Consider the following 17,992-nt stretch of genomic DNA (forward strand, 5'->3'; position numbering starts at 1 on the left):
TCAGATCTTGTAATCCAACAGGACTGTATGTACATGGCATATTAACATATTATGTCATTACTGCAGCCCCATTCCCTCTAAGGAAATCTTGATTGAATGGCTTTAGAATGCATAACATGCTCACTTGGCTCCACAACCTTTTCGCAATCAATCCACAACTATAATTTTCAGGCCCTCACCACATCCATCCATGACTGCTTGCAGATCCAGAACGTTTCAGTAACCAACCAGCGACGTCGGCCATTCCTCGTCTGTTTTTGTCTAAAAACCCTCTACAGCCCCACTTCTCCACTCCAGCAAAACAAGCGAGCTCCTCTCCCTCTCAGACTTGACTGTGTCAGCGAGAGAGTGTTGTTGTGGCGAACTCTACCTAATGAACACAGTCTGGTCAGTGTGTGACAGTGATTGCTCGCACCTCTCCTTGGCATTGAGGGCTGTCAGGTGACAGATTATAGCCTGTGATGGAGTCCCTAAGGTCTGACAGAACAGGCCCAAACAGCCACGCTCATACAGTATCAGTTGGTCATCGGTGACTCACCAGAAACAATGTGAAACTCATTAGTGTCTTGAGTTCATAATCAAACTGTTTAAAATGTAAAACGTGTTTAATTGGATTTCTAATGGAATGTTGAGAATGTTGTTTAAAGGCCTATTATTAACCGCTAAGCGAATCTAAGACATCTAAGTCAGTATTACTATTTGTTCTAGTGCTGAGGGGGGTGGTAATGATTTCTCGTTATGAAATTGGGTCGATGAGTACATTTCCTCAGATAAGTCATTAAAAACAAACAGCCTACCGTTAAAAACAACAGAACTGAGCTTGACCTCCTCTGATGGTGGGGGGTTTTTCTGCCAGTTTCCCCTTAATAACTCCGAACAGGCAGTGAAAATGACAGCTCGTATCAGTTGACTGATGATTGGGCTCCCATGTCATAAGGATTGTATTGATTGATGAGTAAGGTCTGCCCTTGGGGAAGGGTAAATCCAGCCCAATTGTTTCTTATTCACAGTAACCAGGGTTGCTGAATGCTGGGTTTCGCGTCTATTCAGAAACAATTTGACTTCAGTGAAGTCTGATTCTGGCAGCTACATTGGTCAAGTATATTTCCAACTGCCACCCTGTCTTCCGGCTATTTCCACGAATGGAAGGTTGAAGAACTATTACTGAAACTAATTTCCTGTGGAATGACCCTAATTATACACAGAGGAAATGTACTCTAATTAACACCCAGGGTACGACATTTGATTTCCCACTCCGAAATATGAGGTCACTGGAGTTCGTCCGATTTCATTGTCGTCAAATGTTAGTGGATTTTTTCTCCATGTCTTAATATGAAGATGGAGGTGCCTGATTTTCACTAGCTACAGAGGTGTCTTGTGTTTGTGTATGAGGCATTTAAACACTGAGTTGATTGACTGTGATTATCTACATCAGGATTACCTCAAGAGCAATGTTGAGTGTAATTCCTAAGGAATGCCTTAAGGCATTCGCCATATCATGTTCATTATATATATATATATATAAGTTTAATCTGTTTTTTTTAGATTAGACGCCCATTAATACGCTTTCAAATCAGGAAAATCCACTTTGACGTAAACATCACCTGAAAAACCGAACTAGCCTGGAGTTACGTCTCGGCGCAGTTGCAGTTCGATATGAGACAGGAAACTGCGAGGGTGATTGATCTGCGCGTGCGGCTCCCATTTCATTGGCTGCCGCCTCGTATCGTCAGCAAAATGAACTGCAATGCCAGGATAGTCATGACGATGGGTAAAAACTTCACACGATCCCATTTCATCCAAATGATTTACACCGAAACATGAACTGGATTTATGGTCTGTTTCTGTGATCTTGTGAATTGGCGGGAAGGGGGTGTCTTACGTTGCAGCCTACTGTACTTGTTTTGTAGCAACCTACAGGTTTTAATTCTGAAGTTCACTCAGCTATATAAAAATGATTCCACAGAGACATACAAAAACACTGAATAAGAATAATGAATAATTATTTAATCATTTTCTGTCTTAAAGATAGTGATGTGGTGACGTATTGTAGATGGAAAACATTTAGAATGTGTTTTGATGCAGTCTGTAGCCCCAAACTCCTACAGCACTTCACTCTATAGGAATTCCCTATTGAACAGAAAAGGGAAGATTAGAGATGGAAGGGGAAATCAATCTCTGTGGTCCCAGAGTTATCAACCCTGGCTTGTTCCCATGGGGCACTGTGGCCAGAGATGACTTTGTGGCACCAATGTTAAAGTCAGTCTGATTAGAAGATGGCCTTAACCAGCGATGCGTTTTTTTCCTTTGGTTGTTATTGGGGTGGAACTTGGCCTGTGAACTTATCTACAATGTATAGTTTTGCATGGATAAATAGATATAAATTAAAGGATATAAATGGATATTTAATTCAATATTGATCATTTGGTGCTATAAATATTAATGACTCTAGTGGTCTTCTACCCTGGTTCTCAGGGCACACTATCCTTATCTGCAGAGCTTGATAACAACCAGTCATGTAAATAGGTGTGTCTATTAACACTTAGGCTAGTGGTTCCGTTGTGCCCCGACTTTGATTCGATCACACTTCTTTTCAACACAAATACGGGGATAAACAACAATGCAAAATGGCTGCCCTCTCCAGGATGACCCTGTAGGGTTTCTATAGAGCCATCAGCTGCCACAGGGGAGACCCCACTGTTAAACAGTGTTAGAGGAGGTTTGGATGTTCTTGTCTGATGCTGCGTTCAGCATAATCAGCAGATCTAATCACAGCCACAATCACACCTCCCTCCCTCCCTCCTTCCCTATCTGTCCCTCCCTCCCTCCCTCCCTCCCTCCCTCCCTCCCTCCCTCCCTCCCTCCCTCCCTCCCTCCCTCCCTCCCTCCCTCCCTCCCTCCCTCCCTCCCTCCCTCCCTCCCTCCCTCCCTCCCTCCCTCCCTCCCTCCCTCCCTCCCTCCCTCTCTGCCTCCCTGCCTCCCTCCCTCCCTGCCTCCCTCCCTCACACACTGCAGGGAGCAGCAGGGAGAAGGCCAACGGTGAAATCCATTACTCCCATCGTAGCGTTCTGTGGCTCCACATCTCAACTGTAAATCTTACCTGCGTCAAGGGGTCCGGGGAGAGCCCAGAGGGGGGGGGGGGGGGGGGGTGAAAGAGAGGGTTAGAGAGCTACAAGGGTATCTAACAGGGTGTCGACTTCATCCAGTTGAAAACGCCTCCTCTTCCTGCCGGGTCATCAATAATGAAACCCCCTGTGAGGATGCAGTGTCAGACAGGGGCAGTAGCAGATGTATACCCTGGCAGGGTTGTCACCGCACAACATTTCACACTGTACTTTCCACTACTGTACATTCAGTACAGTTGAGCACAATACTCCGAGATTATGGATTAAATAGAGTTTCATCCTTCATGATTGACCCGTAATATGTTCGTCTTAAATTTTTTTCCCTTAATGTGATAATCTGTATTTTAGCCTCAAAGGCTTACTCTTTGCTTCTTTTTCAAAACCCCAAATCCAAGACTCGTCCACCAATTATATTTGTCATTAGGCAGAGCCCATATTGACACGTGAATTTAACACATTGCTATTTTGTTGAGCAGGCAACTTGGTTACAAAGAGTGGAAAGTGTTAAGCTGGCAGCCCTAGTACAGCTGGCGTCTCTACTGGAAGTTAAATAAAGAGGAATGTATTGTCTTGTCCTTGTGAGTGCAGTCATTACACTGCCAGTGCTGTCCTGTTCTCATATGTTTGCATACTGCCGAGCAAATCAACTGTCCAAACTGCATCGTCTGCAGTCGTTTATTGAATCTTTCTCTGTAAATTGGTTGTTAGGAATACCCAGAGACAACATAGGAGACTAAGGGGAACATGCGGACATCTGCCCCCACAAGGCAGATATGTTAATTCATATGCTGTGAACTCAGGGATCATCCGTTATACCTTGAGCTGTGTTCCAACAGGTTAAGACATAGAGTTTGTCTTCTCCTGATAGGAAGGTGACCTCGGATATATAGGTCACATGATGGTGTGACTGACTACAGTACACCCGTTTATTGATAGTTTAAAAAAACTCTTGGCTTTTGTGAGTCCTGGTGGTGTTAAACTTGTTGTGGCGTCTGCACATTGACGTGACTGAGAAGTGGGAAGGTGATGAAGCTCATTATTGCCATATGTCTGCCTTTCAAAACCTATTTCTTACTGCCTCCATCCTCATTCAAGCGATGGAGGCAGTCCATCTCTGACACCAATGCCCTAGTATGCCAAGTATTTTTGTAACAAACAAAGGACTCAGTGCTAAACATGTCTACCATGGGATCGAATTACTACGTCACAAAAAACTTCCAGATAGAACGCTTAGGTTTCCCATGGAACAATTCTCAGTTGTTGGAACCTCAAATGGTCCATTCATCCATTGGAACAAATGGTTCTGGTTACAAAATCACTATCTGTATATGAACCTGACCCCACCGTTTACAGAAGAAGGTATCTTTCACGTTAAATTCTTTAAGCAAGATGATTGCATAAAGAAGGGAACTGTTTTCTACGATGTCTGTCTTATTTCCCCGGGGAGTACAGCACAACAGACATTGTGACAGGAAGAACTCAAGAATGTCTAAAACCATGGTAACCGTGCCAACACTCCGCTGGTTTATTGGGTCATTCGCCGTTGCACCAGCATTGTGTCGTACCGAAGAGACAGAGATACAGTAGAACACCATGGTAACTTAGGAAGTTATTTTACCAGTGTTTATTGTACAATGATCAGTAACATGTAGAGTTAAAGCAGTCTTTCTGATCATCTTGTAATTTTGTTATAACCTACAATTATTGCGAATACTTTTTTCACTCTGTCTGATTACACCCTCAGTGCAAAACTGTGGATTCTAAAAGTGTCATCCTGTGCGATGCCAAGAGAAGACTTTTACTTATTTGACTGAGGAGTGGTTTTGTTGAGCTGTGGAGCTCAGAGAGGTATATACGGGTCATGTGTGTGGGTGAGCTGGTGCATTTTTGGAGAATAACATCCTGATTCCTCCTCCATCTCATCCCAAGATAGGAAAATACCATGATCCTAACTACATACCATCAATTCAAAACATGTTCTAGATTGTAGCACGTTTCATCAATCTATTTTGTTGCTGGGTAAAATAGCAAATTCAGTCAAATTGTTGGAAATAAATGGGAAACAATAATCAAGCGACTATATCCTCCTCAATGCCTCTTACGTTATAAGTCCATAGATTTACGCCTCTGCTCAAGACAGACAAAAGGGTAGGAACCAAATACGAAGCTCAGATTGGTACTGCATTTTCCAATACCAAATAGATTTCAGTTAGTTCACTAACAGGCTGGTCCCTTTTGTAAGAATCTTATGATTGCCAATCACCCCAGAGATTGGATTCCATGCCTCATTTAGCGTGCTAACACGAAGGTAATGGAGCGTTTCCGTGGTAGCATCCAGGGTGCAATATGTGTCTAACTCGGCCTCTTTCAGACAATAACAGAACCACACTGGAAGTGTGGAAAACTGAGAGGGCATCTGAGGTCTGTCCATAAACTGTACTCCCCGTTGGCCACTAGGGGCAAAGCATAGCTCGCACTACTTTTGAATTCTTTGGAATTTTAATTTTACCGATTGAGCTGTAAGAGAGGGTCGTGTCTATATAATTCTACGTCATTCGATTAGCACCATTATGTAAATTGCAGATGCTTATTTCTTGTTCAAGTTCAAATGAATGACGCTTGTACTGAACTCTGCAGCACTGGGAATGTTGCCTTTGTTGAAACTCTTGATTTCTATTGTTTTATAGACCTTTGTCTTGTCTCTCGTTATTGCGGAAACAGCTGTAACTGACATTGACGAAACCAACTGTGCCTTATTGAACAAACTGATTGAAGCAAGAACAATTATTGACTTATTGCAAACCTCCATTCATGGTCACCAGATATATCTGGGACTAGTCTGCTGTGTTGACTTAACAATGGCCTTAACAGGCCCTATTTGGATTAACAGTGTCCTTTGGTTGACTTTAGTTAGACTGTAGTTGCTATGTAATCTGTAAATAGGCGGATTGGAGGGGACACAATTACACATAATTGAACCTTAAAGAAGACCTGTAAAGCAAGTCATTTCAAGTCAGTCAAGGGAGGAAAACACATTGTAATTGTTTTTTTAAGGTGAATTATGTAGACTGTGTGACTGTGCTCTCTGGTAAAATATTCATGTTGTTATGGTGTTGCACTTCAGAACTCATCAGAGGCGTTTGTGCTTCCTAATGGCTACACAACAAGGCCATGAATGATTTAGTTTGAAGAATCTTGAGGGGAAAAGTGCTGAGCATTAGAGAATTAGGTAAGGCGGAACTCTCTGAGGCATTCCTTCACTGAGGACTCTATGCAGAATGGTAGCTGTCTCAAGCGCAAAGCTAAAGTATCATAAAAGGCTCATCAACAATTTACTATGAAACTGACGGCTTTGAAGTTGCCAGAGCAGAGCGGAAAGGAAAGGGATTTTCTTGACAACTCGTGGAATATTTTCCACTCAGAAGTGTTGGGGACGTCACTGATTTATCAGCTTCCTCACTGTTTGGTTTTCAGTAACATTCTTAATCCCTGTCTTGTCTTAATCCCTGTCTTGTCCCCTCGAAATGACCTTTCATGTCCTTGTCCTGTAACCCTAAAATAAACATTTTGTATGTTTGGGAATTAATTTGTACTGATTCAAAACAGGCAGTTCTGGCAGTGTTAAACCCTAAAACAATTTCAATGCAATCAACCAAATGTGACCTGTTTTAAGCAAAAAATATGTAACAGTTTGTTCTTGGAGGTGACTTCCCTTGACCTTAAGTCAGATTTAGTGCAGAATTTGCAGAATGCAGAATTTGATTCTTCTCTTAGTGAGCTTAGTTTAGCATATCCCTCCTTCAATCCCCCATTAATTTACAACAGTTGTCTGCAGTTAGCTCAGCATAGGTTCCAGTCTAACCTATAATTGACATTATATATAAACCACAGACCTATCATTTAGTATTTCATTGTATACTTTTCATGATTACAATCCTTGTAAAACCTGACCTTCCTGCAGCTAATTGCAAATGGTCGCCATGCTCCTGACAAACCTGTATTTGTCTGAGATGTGCAGTTTCCAGGCTCCAGAGTTGAGGAATGGGATGTGCTGAAGGATATGGACCATGTAACCTTTGAAGAAATGGTTAGCTGGAGAGCATTGTACAAACCACATTGGGCGAATGATAATTGGCAGCATGTATCCTTGCGGTAGAGTTTTAGTCTAAGCTGATGTTGGCAAGGAATCTACATGCATTTTTTCTTTTTTTTTTTGCTGGATTTGCAGTACAGAGGTGAGAGACCTAGTGAGGGCCATACTTAACATGCAAAGTCAGCCGTGCTAAGCTTTAAGTTAACAGTATATTTCAAACGGACAGACAGGCAGTAATTCATTCTTAAAGATATGGAGGAATTAGACATGCCACGGTGGAAGGGTGTGTGCAGCCTATTTCACGCTAGTTTCATTTCAGCAAAACAAACATGGTTCACATGTTCAAACTTTTAACCTGCCAATTTTATAAAATGATATGTTTTATTAAAGGTCAATTGCACTTACAGTCTATACAGCAGAGAACATTGAAAAGTGAGAATCAGATACCTGTTTCTTCCAGTTGGGAATTGTTAAATATTGTTTGAGGCACAGCCCATTTTTGTGGAATTATTAGTCATCTGAATTGAGAACTTATTACCGTACCCATATTCATTTATGCAATTTATGACTCACTCACAACTAACAGGGGATTTGTAGTGTAGAGAATGATGTCAATAATGATGTAACAAAACAACATAGGGAGATGCGGTACAATTTACAAGTTATTAACATCATGTTGCATAAGATTAGTTTAACTTTAAGAACATCGTTGAAATTAGCATATCTCAGGACAGTAGTAGAATGTTGAATATATCATAGAGTACAGGAGGAACCAATCAAAATACTATGAATGTCGTCCAATTGAATATCAAACTACAGAGAAGCAAAGTCGAAGGGATTCCCATCAGGAGTTGATGTACCAGGAAATCTCTCTGTGTACTCCACAGTGCTGGCCAACAAGTTCGAGAAAAAGTTATTATCGAGACTAATCTTATATAATATAATATATAATATAACCTTATTATTGAGACATTTCTGTTCTGGTTGGCTACTCTAGCACTAATTCCTGTAGGTCTTTCTACTGTAAGTGATGGATGCAGCTACTGGCTTCATTGAATTTGGCCGCCGGCCTGACTGTAGCTCACATCCTGTTAGTTGGCACTAAGCAGAGACAACTTCTACTAGCCTTGAGGGATGTCCATGTAGCAAACTCTAAGGCCTTCAGCATACTGTATACCCAGAGGCTTCAATCACTATTAATAGACCAGTGCTAACTGTGCCAAATTGTTTATGATGAATTTGTTTTATAAGAAGTGATTTTATGTACTGTAAGACATTAAGTATTGATGTCATACAGTACGTGACTTGTTTAAGTTTAGTACTCCACAAGTGCCAAAACTGTACGCCCAAAATGTATATCATTAGTAAATACATTTAGTTGCACATCCTAAATACATTTCTTCATGTTAGTTATTCAACTAAAATGTATATTTAAGAAGTTACAGGATTTCCTGGATGAGATGTGTGAATTACAAACTGCTGTGTATGAGTTCCCCCTAGTGGCACAGAGAATTATTGCAATCATTTCAATATTACTAGACACAGAAAAGCCTTAAATTATTATGAAGTCAGTTGGGTCAGTTACTTACAGATGATCAAAGACAGGGATCATAGACATCATCTTACTACAACATATTATAACAAAAATAACAAAAATGTTTCTCATTAAGGTTTTTTTTTTCTTTGTTTACAGATTTCTGATTGTGCTGGGGTGTTTGATATTGGCTATTTTAACAACTTTCAAAGAACACGAAAAGGACTCTGCCCACTGGCTTGTCATCCTGGTAAGTTACCTACATACACAAAGAGATCATGTTACTTCAGTATATCTCACTCTCACTAATAATCACTTCCTGCCACAGTAAATTCCTTGTTTGTGTGAACTTACATGGTGAAGAAAGCTAATTCTGATTCTGAATTCCTGGTTGTATCCGTCGTTATCAGATGAACTATACAAATAAACTTTGATCGACTTTTTTCTGTTGCATCTTTATTTCTCAGGAAACCTTCACCATCTTCATCTTTGGGGCAGAGTTTGGGCTGAGGATATGGGCAGCGGGATGCTGCTGTCGATACAAAGGATGGAGGGGGCGGCTCAAATTTGCCCGCAAGCCCTTGTGTATTTTAGGTAGGACAGATGCACCATGTTGCTGGAGCTTCTGTCTTGGTTGTACCCACAGCACACAGAGAACACTGTAAGAGTACTGGAGTCTGTTCCCTTCAAACGTACAGTATGGTAGAGTCATTTTCAATGTGAGATTTTTTTGTCAAGCAATGCAGTTAGAAGACATATTTGACCTAATCCTGTATCAAATAAGAAGTATATCTAGCCAAATGGTTTGGATTTCACAATCCCCCCCCCCCCACACACACACACACACCACCACATCCTATTGCAAAGTATTTTTCTTTCTTTCCCAGACATCTTCGTGCTGATTGCCTCTGTGCCGGTGGTAGTGGTGCGTAACCAGGGCAACGTGCTGGCCACGTCCCTTCGCAGCCTGCGTTTCCTGCAGATCCTGCGAATGCTTCGCATGGACCGGCGCGGGGGCACCTGGAAACTTCTGGGCTCGGCTATCTACGCACACAGCAAGGTACAGAGACCCCCACTGTACTGTTTTAAGGACGCCCTTTACGCCTGGTGTGTTCGAAGCACGCCAGACCACCCTAGGTACATTTCTGGAACAGGTGGAATGCTGTTGTTTGCATGCTGGTAGAAGCTTGTTCGTGAATATAATTGCAGTTGTAGTGGTTGTTTGAATTTTTGGGGTCTTTAAAGACTTTCATAAACTTAAACTCATCACGTAAAATAGATGGGGTTTTTTGTCTCCAGTCTTCTTCTAAATTATGTACAAATCAAAGTGTTCCATAATGTGGAAACTATTAAATTATGAGCTGTTTAATGTCAGGGGAAACTATGCATATACGTAGCATACTGCAGTCCGCACAGAGACAGGATATTGCAGGATGATCCTTATAAACCATCAATGATCCACACACATTCACTGCCGTGTGCAGAAGGCCTGTTGAAGGCATCCTGTACATTAAACCGCACAGGAGTTCTGTATATGGTAATCTGTGATGTTCCTCCAGGAGTTGATCACTGCCTGGTATATCGGCTTCCTGTCCCTCATCCTGGCCTCCTTCCTGGTGTACTTGGTGGAGAAGGACGACGTCACCATGGACGTGTCTGACCCCGACAACCCCACTGCCCAGCCCAAACCCCAGGACTTTGACACCTACGCAGACGCTCTTTGGTGGGGCTTGGTACGTGTGTAGAGACTGACGAAGTGCTATATACTCACACGCGCTTTGAATGGAGGGGGGTCAGATGGCTGAGTGGTTAGGGAGTCAGGCTATTAATCAAAAGGTTGCTGGTTTGATTCCTGGCCATGCTAAATGACGTTGTGTCCTTGGGCAAGGCACTTCACCCTACTTGCCTTGGGGAGAATGTCCCTGTACTTACTGTAAGTCGCTCTGGATAAGAGTGTCTGCTAAATGACTAAATGTAGATCTATAACTTTTAGGATTCTATAATTCTACGTGTTGTCAATATAAAACTCAAAACTTTTGCAACTGAATTTGTGTGAGTCATTCGCCAGCATAATTCTGACCCAGATCTTTTTTAATTATATATATTGTTTTATTATGACCTATCATGTTGAACTACAAAAAACAAAAAAAATAGCCTCCCACAAGGCATCTTAAATAAGGCCATGGTGTTAACGAATGAACGTCATGTTTCTGTGTAGATCACGTTGACTACGATTGGCTACGGGGACAAAACCCCGAAAACGTGGGCCGGGAGACTGTTAGCTGGGACGTTCGCTCTGATTGGAGTGTCCTTCTTTGCTTTGCCTGCGGTGAGTATACAGCAGGATTGATTGTGCTGGTCTGGCTACTTTCACATTTACACTTTTTTAATGACATTTCCTCAGGAAAGTTAGTTAATAGAATATTATTATTTATAATGACGGCCTGACAAGGTTAGGCACAGCATGAAGGGTGATCTCAACGTTTTTGACCTATTACAGTGTTCCAAACAACTAACTTTCTAATTTAATTGTTATCGGTATGGCTTCTAAGTACCAATGACACTGACTGTACTACTTTAATCACTACTTAAGTCTTAAAATCACTGATAGAAACAACACACAGTTAGGTTATTTATTTCAAAAGAGCCAAATGCTTCATAATTAGTCTATGAATATACATCTTCTCCCTATGGATGTACTTCCCTTTGACTAAGTGTGGTTGATAATCCAAGCACACCCCATGAGGGATCTACAGTTGATTAATGGTGTCTATTTCAGCAATGGGATCGGTAGTTAATTACTTCTGTCTATCCCTGCAGGGCATCCTAGGCTCAGGCCTGGCTTTGAAGGTTCAGGAGCAGCACAGACAGAAGCACTTTGAGAAGCGCAGGCATCCTGCCGCCGGACTTATCCAGGTGAGCTAACAATGCGGATCCACGTGACGTGGATCTTAGTGAGGAACCCTAACCCTAATGATGCAGACCTTAGTGACGTGGATCTTAGTAAGGAACCCTAACCCTAATGATGCGGACCTTAGTGACGTGGATCTTAGTAAGGAACCCTAACCCTAAGGATGCGGACCTTAAAGGCCTTTGCACACTGAGTCCAAAATTTGTGTCCTAAATGTTTCGCACGTTAAAAAATAAATACGACCTCATGTTATGTTAATCGTGCTTACACACTGCCTCCGTGAATTGTAGCGTTGCTTTTTTTTCTGTACAGTCTGCCTGGCGCTATTACGCCACCAATCCAATCAGAGAAGACCTTATTGCCACATGGAGATTCTATGAGACTATAATCTCACTTCCCTGTTTCAGGTAAGTGATACCATAGGTTCTGACCATTGTAAAACAGATCTATTGAAGCACAATTTTTGTTTTGTTTCACATTGTAAAACCTGTGGTGATACTGTATCACCGTACTCGTGCTCGTACTGTATTTGTGGTCAGTGTCATTTAATTATTGATTTATATGTATATATATATATACACTATAATTTGTTAGTTTAAATTATCATCATAATTTTATCGATTTACTTTTTTCCTGTTCTGTTTTATTCTTTACTTTGCATGATTAACTTTATCCTGAATCCATTGGAGACCTTGGTTTCCACTGAAAAAACAGGAATTTCCCGTGACAATACAAGTGATACATCTGTGAGGTACAGATGTCCTGTGGCCCCCCCTGATCCCGACTGGTTCACCAAAAAATGAATGAAAACAGACAGAAAGTGTTTAGTGTTGTGACCGTCTGTCTGGACAACAGACTTGTTTTTATCTGCAAAACAAACAACAAACTTTAATGACTAACAATTTCTATTTGTTTCCTCAGAAAGGATCATTTGGAGGGCATAGCAAGGTAAGTCTCCATTCTTTGATCCCTGACGATGATACACGTCTCAAACATACGGTATACATATCCAACATTACTGATGGCATTTTAATGATCTCTTTAAGCCAGAAAATGTCATGATACAATCTGAATATCCCCCTTCAAATAACTTCAGATAGTAAATCAGAACTCGTATCAATTTCCCTGCAAAGCCGTGGCTAATGGTTCCAGTAAATATATGTTCCATTATGGACACTCACATATCTATCATATCAGACATTTTATGACATAATTGTTGAGATTATTTCAGAATCCCATTATTGAGTCCATTAGTTTGGTTTAAATAATGAATAGCAGCTGCATCATCCAGAGAAAAGAGTAATGATGAGTCTTGGGTTGTTTAATTTTAATTTTATTGCTCCACATTAAAAATGTTACAAATAGTAGTATAGAAAAACAATGACGCAAGGGACCTGGTTTATTTGTAAATTTGATCAACTATAGTGCAGTGCTCGTGTAGGTGAAATAGTTTTCTGGTCTGGCGAACGGCGTGGGTCTCTGAGCATATCCTGCCATGCAGAAGGATACCACACTCAACACTGCACATCCTTGGGTTGTTAGCAACACACCTTCCATATTCTAACTTCATACTGTGCCCAGTTCTCAAGATCATTGAGCCGCAGAAAGACAGACAGATTCCTGCCTTCATAGTTAGATAGAGACATATTAAGATGCCCAGATGAGGTCACAGTATGAATGTCTTTCTCACAAGCCCACAGAGCAGATAGTGGGTTTTTCCAGAAACCTCAATGTAATGCGACACCTTTCTTTGACGCCCTCTCTGAAGTATATGTTGTCTGAGACAAAGAGAAAGACATGTTGCTATTTCACAAAAATCTTCACAAGTCTTCACAAATAAACAGAAAATAAAAACCATCATTCATTTAGTTGCAATTCACCACAAGAAAAATCTAATCATACAGTCTAATAACGCCTCTGTTCTCTCTGGACTGACTCTCACGCTCTCAGACTACTCTGTCATCTCCTTCCTGTTTGTGTGTCACTGTGCTATGCACCAGACTCACCACTGCTTCCTTGGTCCTGATAGTCTGGTAATGAGGGCCTATCAGTGCATACGTTCTGCTCCAACGCCTTGGCCCTGACCACTGCCCTCCGCCTCTTCTCCCTCTCTCTCTCTCTACTAATCCATGTTCACCACTCAGGATTGAGTTACTGGCCCCTAAATGCTACTTGGCAGCTGTCCCAGAAGCCAAGCCCTGGACACCTCTGCCAACACTCAGACATGAGAGAGGGAGAGAGAGAGAGACGAGAGAGGGAGAGAGAGGGGGAGGACAGAGAGATAGAGAGGGAGAGAGAGAGAGAGAGAGAGAGAGGGGGGGGAGGACAGAGAGATAGAGAGGGAGAGAAGCTAGAGAGAGAGATAGAGAGGGAGAGAGAGAGAGTGGGGGGGAGGACAGAGAGATAGAGAGGGAGAGAAGCTAGAGAGAGAGAGAGAGAGAGAGAGAGAGAGAGAGAGAGAGAGAGAGAGAGAGAGAATGAGCAAAGCAAAAGTGCGAAAGAAAGAGTGCACCGATAGGATCTGGGGGTGGGAAATGAGTGGCCTGACATTATCACGCTGGCTTTGAAAGATCAGGTGGATTTGAGCCAGAGAGTTTTTTAGCAATGACAGAAACAAAAGTGGCCCTGCTGTAGAAATAATGGACGATAAGCGAAGAACCAAGAGGTTATCTGCCCGCTCTTGTCGCCTATCAAAATGTTATTCCCCGGACATATAGTATACGTGTGGAGACAAGGAAAACAGGGGACTTTACTTCAGAGTGCTGGTGATACTGATACTGTTTGAGGGTATAGAAACATAGAAATGACATCATAACTGAGAGGATGGGGTGCATCGCAACGCTTTGAAGACCGGCACGTCTCAGAGGACGAGCGGTGGACGAAGGGGATCGTGGAGACGTTTTTGTTGTGCTCTTCGATTATTGTAACGGATCGCGGTAATCACGTCTAATTTTCTCTCCTTTATCCCGTCAGAGAGGCGGGAAAGAGTCTCTCTTCCCCCTTTAAAGCTTCCCATTCTCCAGCCTCTCACCACCGTAATCTGCGCGTCCCTTTCTGCCCGGGGCGAGATAGAGGAGCATATTGTGTCTCCTCTGTGGGAGAAAAGTCCGGGAGAATGATTTGCGTTTCGGAGGCCTTGTTGTGCTGTTGTCGGCTCGGGTTACCTCCACCCAAGGCACAGGAGTCTTGTTTTACCCAGTGAGCTCTCTTCTCTGCCAAATATTGCCAGTGATTGGACAATAAAGGAGTCCAATCTCCCGTGGTTCTTTGAGTCTTCCTTAGTGCCAAAGCACTGTTTCTTGGAAGCTGAAAAACACTAATTTCTAAATAAGCGGTTGTTTAAAGAAAAGGGATACTCGACTGAGAGTGTTGTCGTTCCCTGAGAACGCTCAGTTGCCCTGGTATCAACATTCTTATCTGAGTTCACTGTCGTTTATCATCAATTATCATTAAAGAAACCTTCTATAACATCAAATAAAGAGTATTGATATCTTGAAATGGATCTGACCAACTTGCCCTTTCTCTCTAGTAGCCAAAAGCTGACCTTGCTGGAGCGAGTGCGCCTACCCAACTCCCGGCAGTCCATAGGGAGGGGTAAGCCCATCATGCCAGGGAACGCAGACTCCATAGAAGAGAGCCCTTCGAAGGAGGCCAAACCGGCTGGCTTCAGTAACCGGGAGCGCTTCCGCACCGCCTTCCGCATGAAAGCCTACACGCTGCGCCAGAGCTCTGAAGGTACAGAGACAACACAAAGACTTCCAAAAAGTCCTTTTCAGTAACAATTTATTCTGTGATATAAAGAGCTTTCGTTGCATCAGGTTGTTGTCTATTCAGGCTAACTTTTCACCACAGTCGGGAACGCACAAAGGTTCTTGGGTGCCGCGGCATCACCGTGTCTCAGTGACCAACGGTTTTCGTATGTTGCGCATATGAGGATATCTGAACCCGACGTCCTTTGAAGTCACCTGCTAATGTGTTCAGTTGTGACATTGTGTTTGTCCCACCAGATGCTGGAGGCTTGCAGGACCCCGAGGAGAGAGGCTTCCCTCCAGACATCCTGCTGGAAGAGATGATCCCCACTCTGAAGCTGGTCATCAGAGCGGTCAGGTGAGCCTGCAGCCTTAAAGTTCCAGCTGCCGTGCAGGAAGTTCCAGCTACTGTACAGGAAGTTCAAGCTACTGTACAGGAAGTTCCAGCTACTTTACAGGAAGTTCCGGCTGCCGTGCAGGAAGTTCCAGCTACTGTACAGGAAGTTCCAACTACTGTCCTTCCTGAACTTCTTGCTGCCACAACAGACCCTCCACCCTTCCTCCAAGGAACACAACTCATAGCCTCAGCCAAGCCAGTTCAGAAACGACTCTGGTCAAATTACAGTTTAAATCCTTTCAAACTATTTGAGCGTTTGCTTGAGGCTGTCTACTGTGCTGGGTGAGAGTGAGGGAGATAGCACTTTGACTTATTTTCTCAGTTTTACTCTGCCTTAAAGCTGAAATCGAGCACAGTTTAGGGATTACAGAGTTTGAAGCACCATTTGAGGGCTTGTTAGGCTGTCTTCCTCTTGTCTCCGGAAAGACCAGTAGGATGAAGGATTGACTACCAGGGCTCACATTAAATAAAATACGAATGCGGTAAAGGTTTTTATTCCCTAAGAACAGAGGCAAAGGAATGTCTCTGCTCTTACGGAATAAAAACCTTTACCACAGTGCTACAACCGAAGCATGAATCATTGCTATTCGACGGCATTGTAGACCAGAGACTGGGAATCGTTTCCTTTGTAAACACCAAACACAGACACACATTTAGTTGAACATCTATAGGCCACACCTTTGACATAATGTAAGAACCCAATGTTTCATGAATACCTAAGAGATGAGTGATCAACACACCATGAATGTGTATTCCCTTCCACTCCATTATCTGTGTGTGAATGGACTCGTGAATAGGACGTTGACTTCTGTGGGGTTTCGTTTCAAGATAAGTTCAGGCTGTCAGAGAGTGATACTTGTCTAGCACCACTCTACCACGGAAAGGCTGTTGAGTTCAAGTCACCAATAAGAGGTTTCACTGTGCATGTGTCAAACAAAGCTAGCCTGAAAGAGTTCTCAGACTAATCAGTTTGAATCATAAAAAACGTTGCCAAGTTTTTTCAATGGCGTAAAGGAGTCGTCAAGTTGTGTTTATAGATGTTTTTACAACATAGCAAACATTATTAATCCTATCCAATATCTGATATCACATTATAATTTTATGCCAACATTTAAAATGTTCCTCGTTTAAGTATATTTATACCGTCTTTGGTTACAGTGATATTTAAGTCGTTTCTAATGGATTTTACCATATTGATCATATATCTTTCATAGTCTAATAGGCTCCAATATTTTCTCATATGAACCGTTTCTCTCACAGGATCATGAGGTTCCTCTTAAACAAAAAGCGATTCAAGGAGACGTTGAGGCCTTACGATGTGAAGGACGTGATTGAGCAGTACTCTGCCGGACATCTGGACATGCTCTGCAGGATCAAATACCTTCAGACAAGGTGGGCAGCGTTGGATTGGAATACACTTAAATATATGCTATCTAAAGCATCCATATGTGCTCACGAACATGAATGCGTGAGGTGACTTTTTATTTTATTTACGAGGTTGTTTTCTACTTTGAGCGTCCACACATTCCTCTTGTGCAGTGTCAAACTGCCGTGATGAATTCACGTCAGGGAACAAATCAAAGAAGTCAAGTTACGTTGTGTTCTACATTTGAACTCAAATCTCGTTTGTCCGCGCTTCTTTCGCTTTTCAGAATAGACATGATCCTGGCCCCTGGACCCCCTCTCACCCCGAAACACAAGAAGACTCAGAAGACCCCCTTTGCCTACCCACCTCAACAGTCTCCCAGGTCCAAACCCAAATAGCATTATGTGCTAATACATTTGCACACTCAATATGCATAGATCTTCATTATGCCACGTTCCATCTCTTTCCTGGTCCCTTGACCTACCACAAACGTACCGTGTTGACATATTTATGTGGTTGAACTATATTTATCTGTGATTGTGTTGCAGACAAGAAACCTATCTAGCCAAAGCATCCTTGGCGGATACTGATGACCAAAGCATGATGGGCCGATTCGTCAGAGTAGAGAGACAGGTAAAGAGCTATTAGACTTGATTGAAACCTTCTGGTTGAGTGCTTATTGCCTGACCACGATGCCATTTTTTTATGGCTAATGGGCTTATCCTCAATGACCATGGCCAACATAAGCTAAATATACATTGTGCACATCTAAATTTAGCAATGATTGGGTGGTAGTTTTTTCCTCTTTGTTCTTTTG

The 17,992-nt window shown here is 42.4% G+C and overlaps 1 protein-coding gene across 1 annotated transcript in view; it reads left to right on the plus strand.

The window, feature by feature from the left end:
• The window catches only part of kcnq3 (potassium voltage-gated channel, KQT-like subfamily, member 3), a 49,326-nt gene that overhangs the window by 29,167 nt on the left and 2,167 nt on the right, over nt 1-17,992 (plus strand). The window contains exons 2-14 of the mRNA XM_084707278.1: nt 8,912-9,002; nt 9,220-9,346; nt 9,640-9,812; nt 10,312-10,485; nt 10,971-11,081; nt 11,573-11,668; nt 11,976-12,070; nt 12,585-12,611; nt 15,196-15,398; nt 15,671-15,770; nt 17,070-17,201; nt 17,462-17,557; nt 17,724-17,808. Of these exons, the coding sequence (XP_084563404.1) occupies nt 8,912-9,002; nt 9,220-9,346; nt 9,640-9,812; nt 10,312-10,485; nt 10,971-11,081; nt 11,573-11,668; nt 11,976-12,070; nt 12,585-12,611; nt 15,196-15,398; nt 15,671-15,770; nt 17,070-17,201; nt 17,462-17,557; nt 17,724-17,808 (1,510 nt within the window). The remainder of the gene's footprint in view (nt 1-8,911; nt 9,003-9,219; nt 9,347-9,639; nt 9,813-10,311; nt 10,486-10,970; nt 11,082-11,572; nt 11,669-11,975; nt 12,071-12,584; nt 12,612-15,195; nt 15,399-15,670; nt 15,771-17,069; nt 17,202-17,461; nt 17,558-17,723; nt 17,809-17,992) is intronic.

Source organism: Hypomesus nipponensis, chromosome 10 (assembly GCF_054491055.1).
Source record: "Hypomesus nipponensis isolate SF chromosome 10, ASM5449105v1, whole genome shotgun sequence".
In the NCBI taxonomy this organism is placed as follows: Eukaryota; Metazoa; Chordata; class Actinopteri; order Osmeriformes; family Osmeridae; genus Hypomesus; species Hypomesus nipponensis.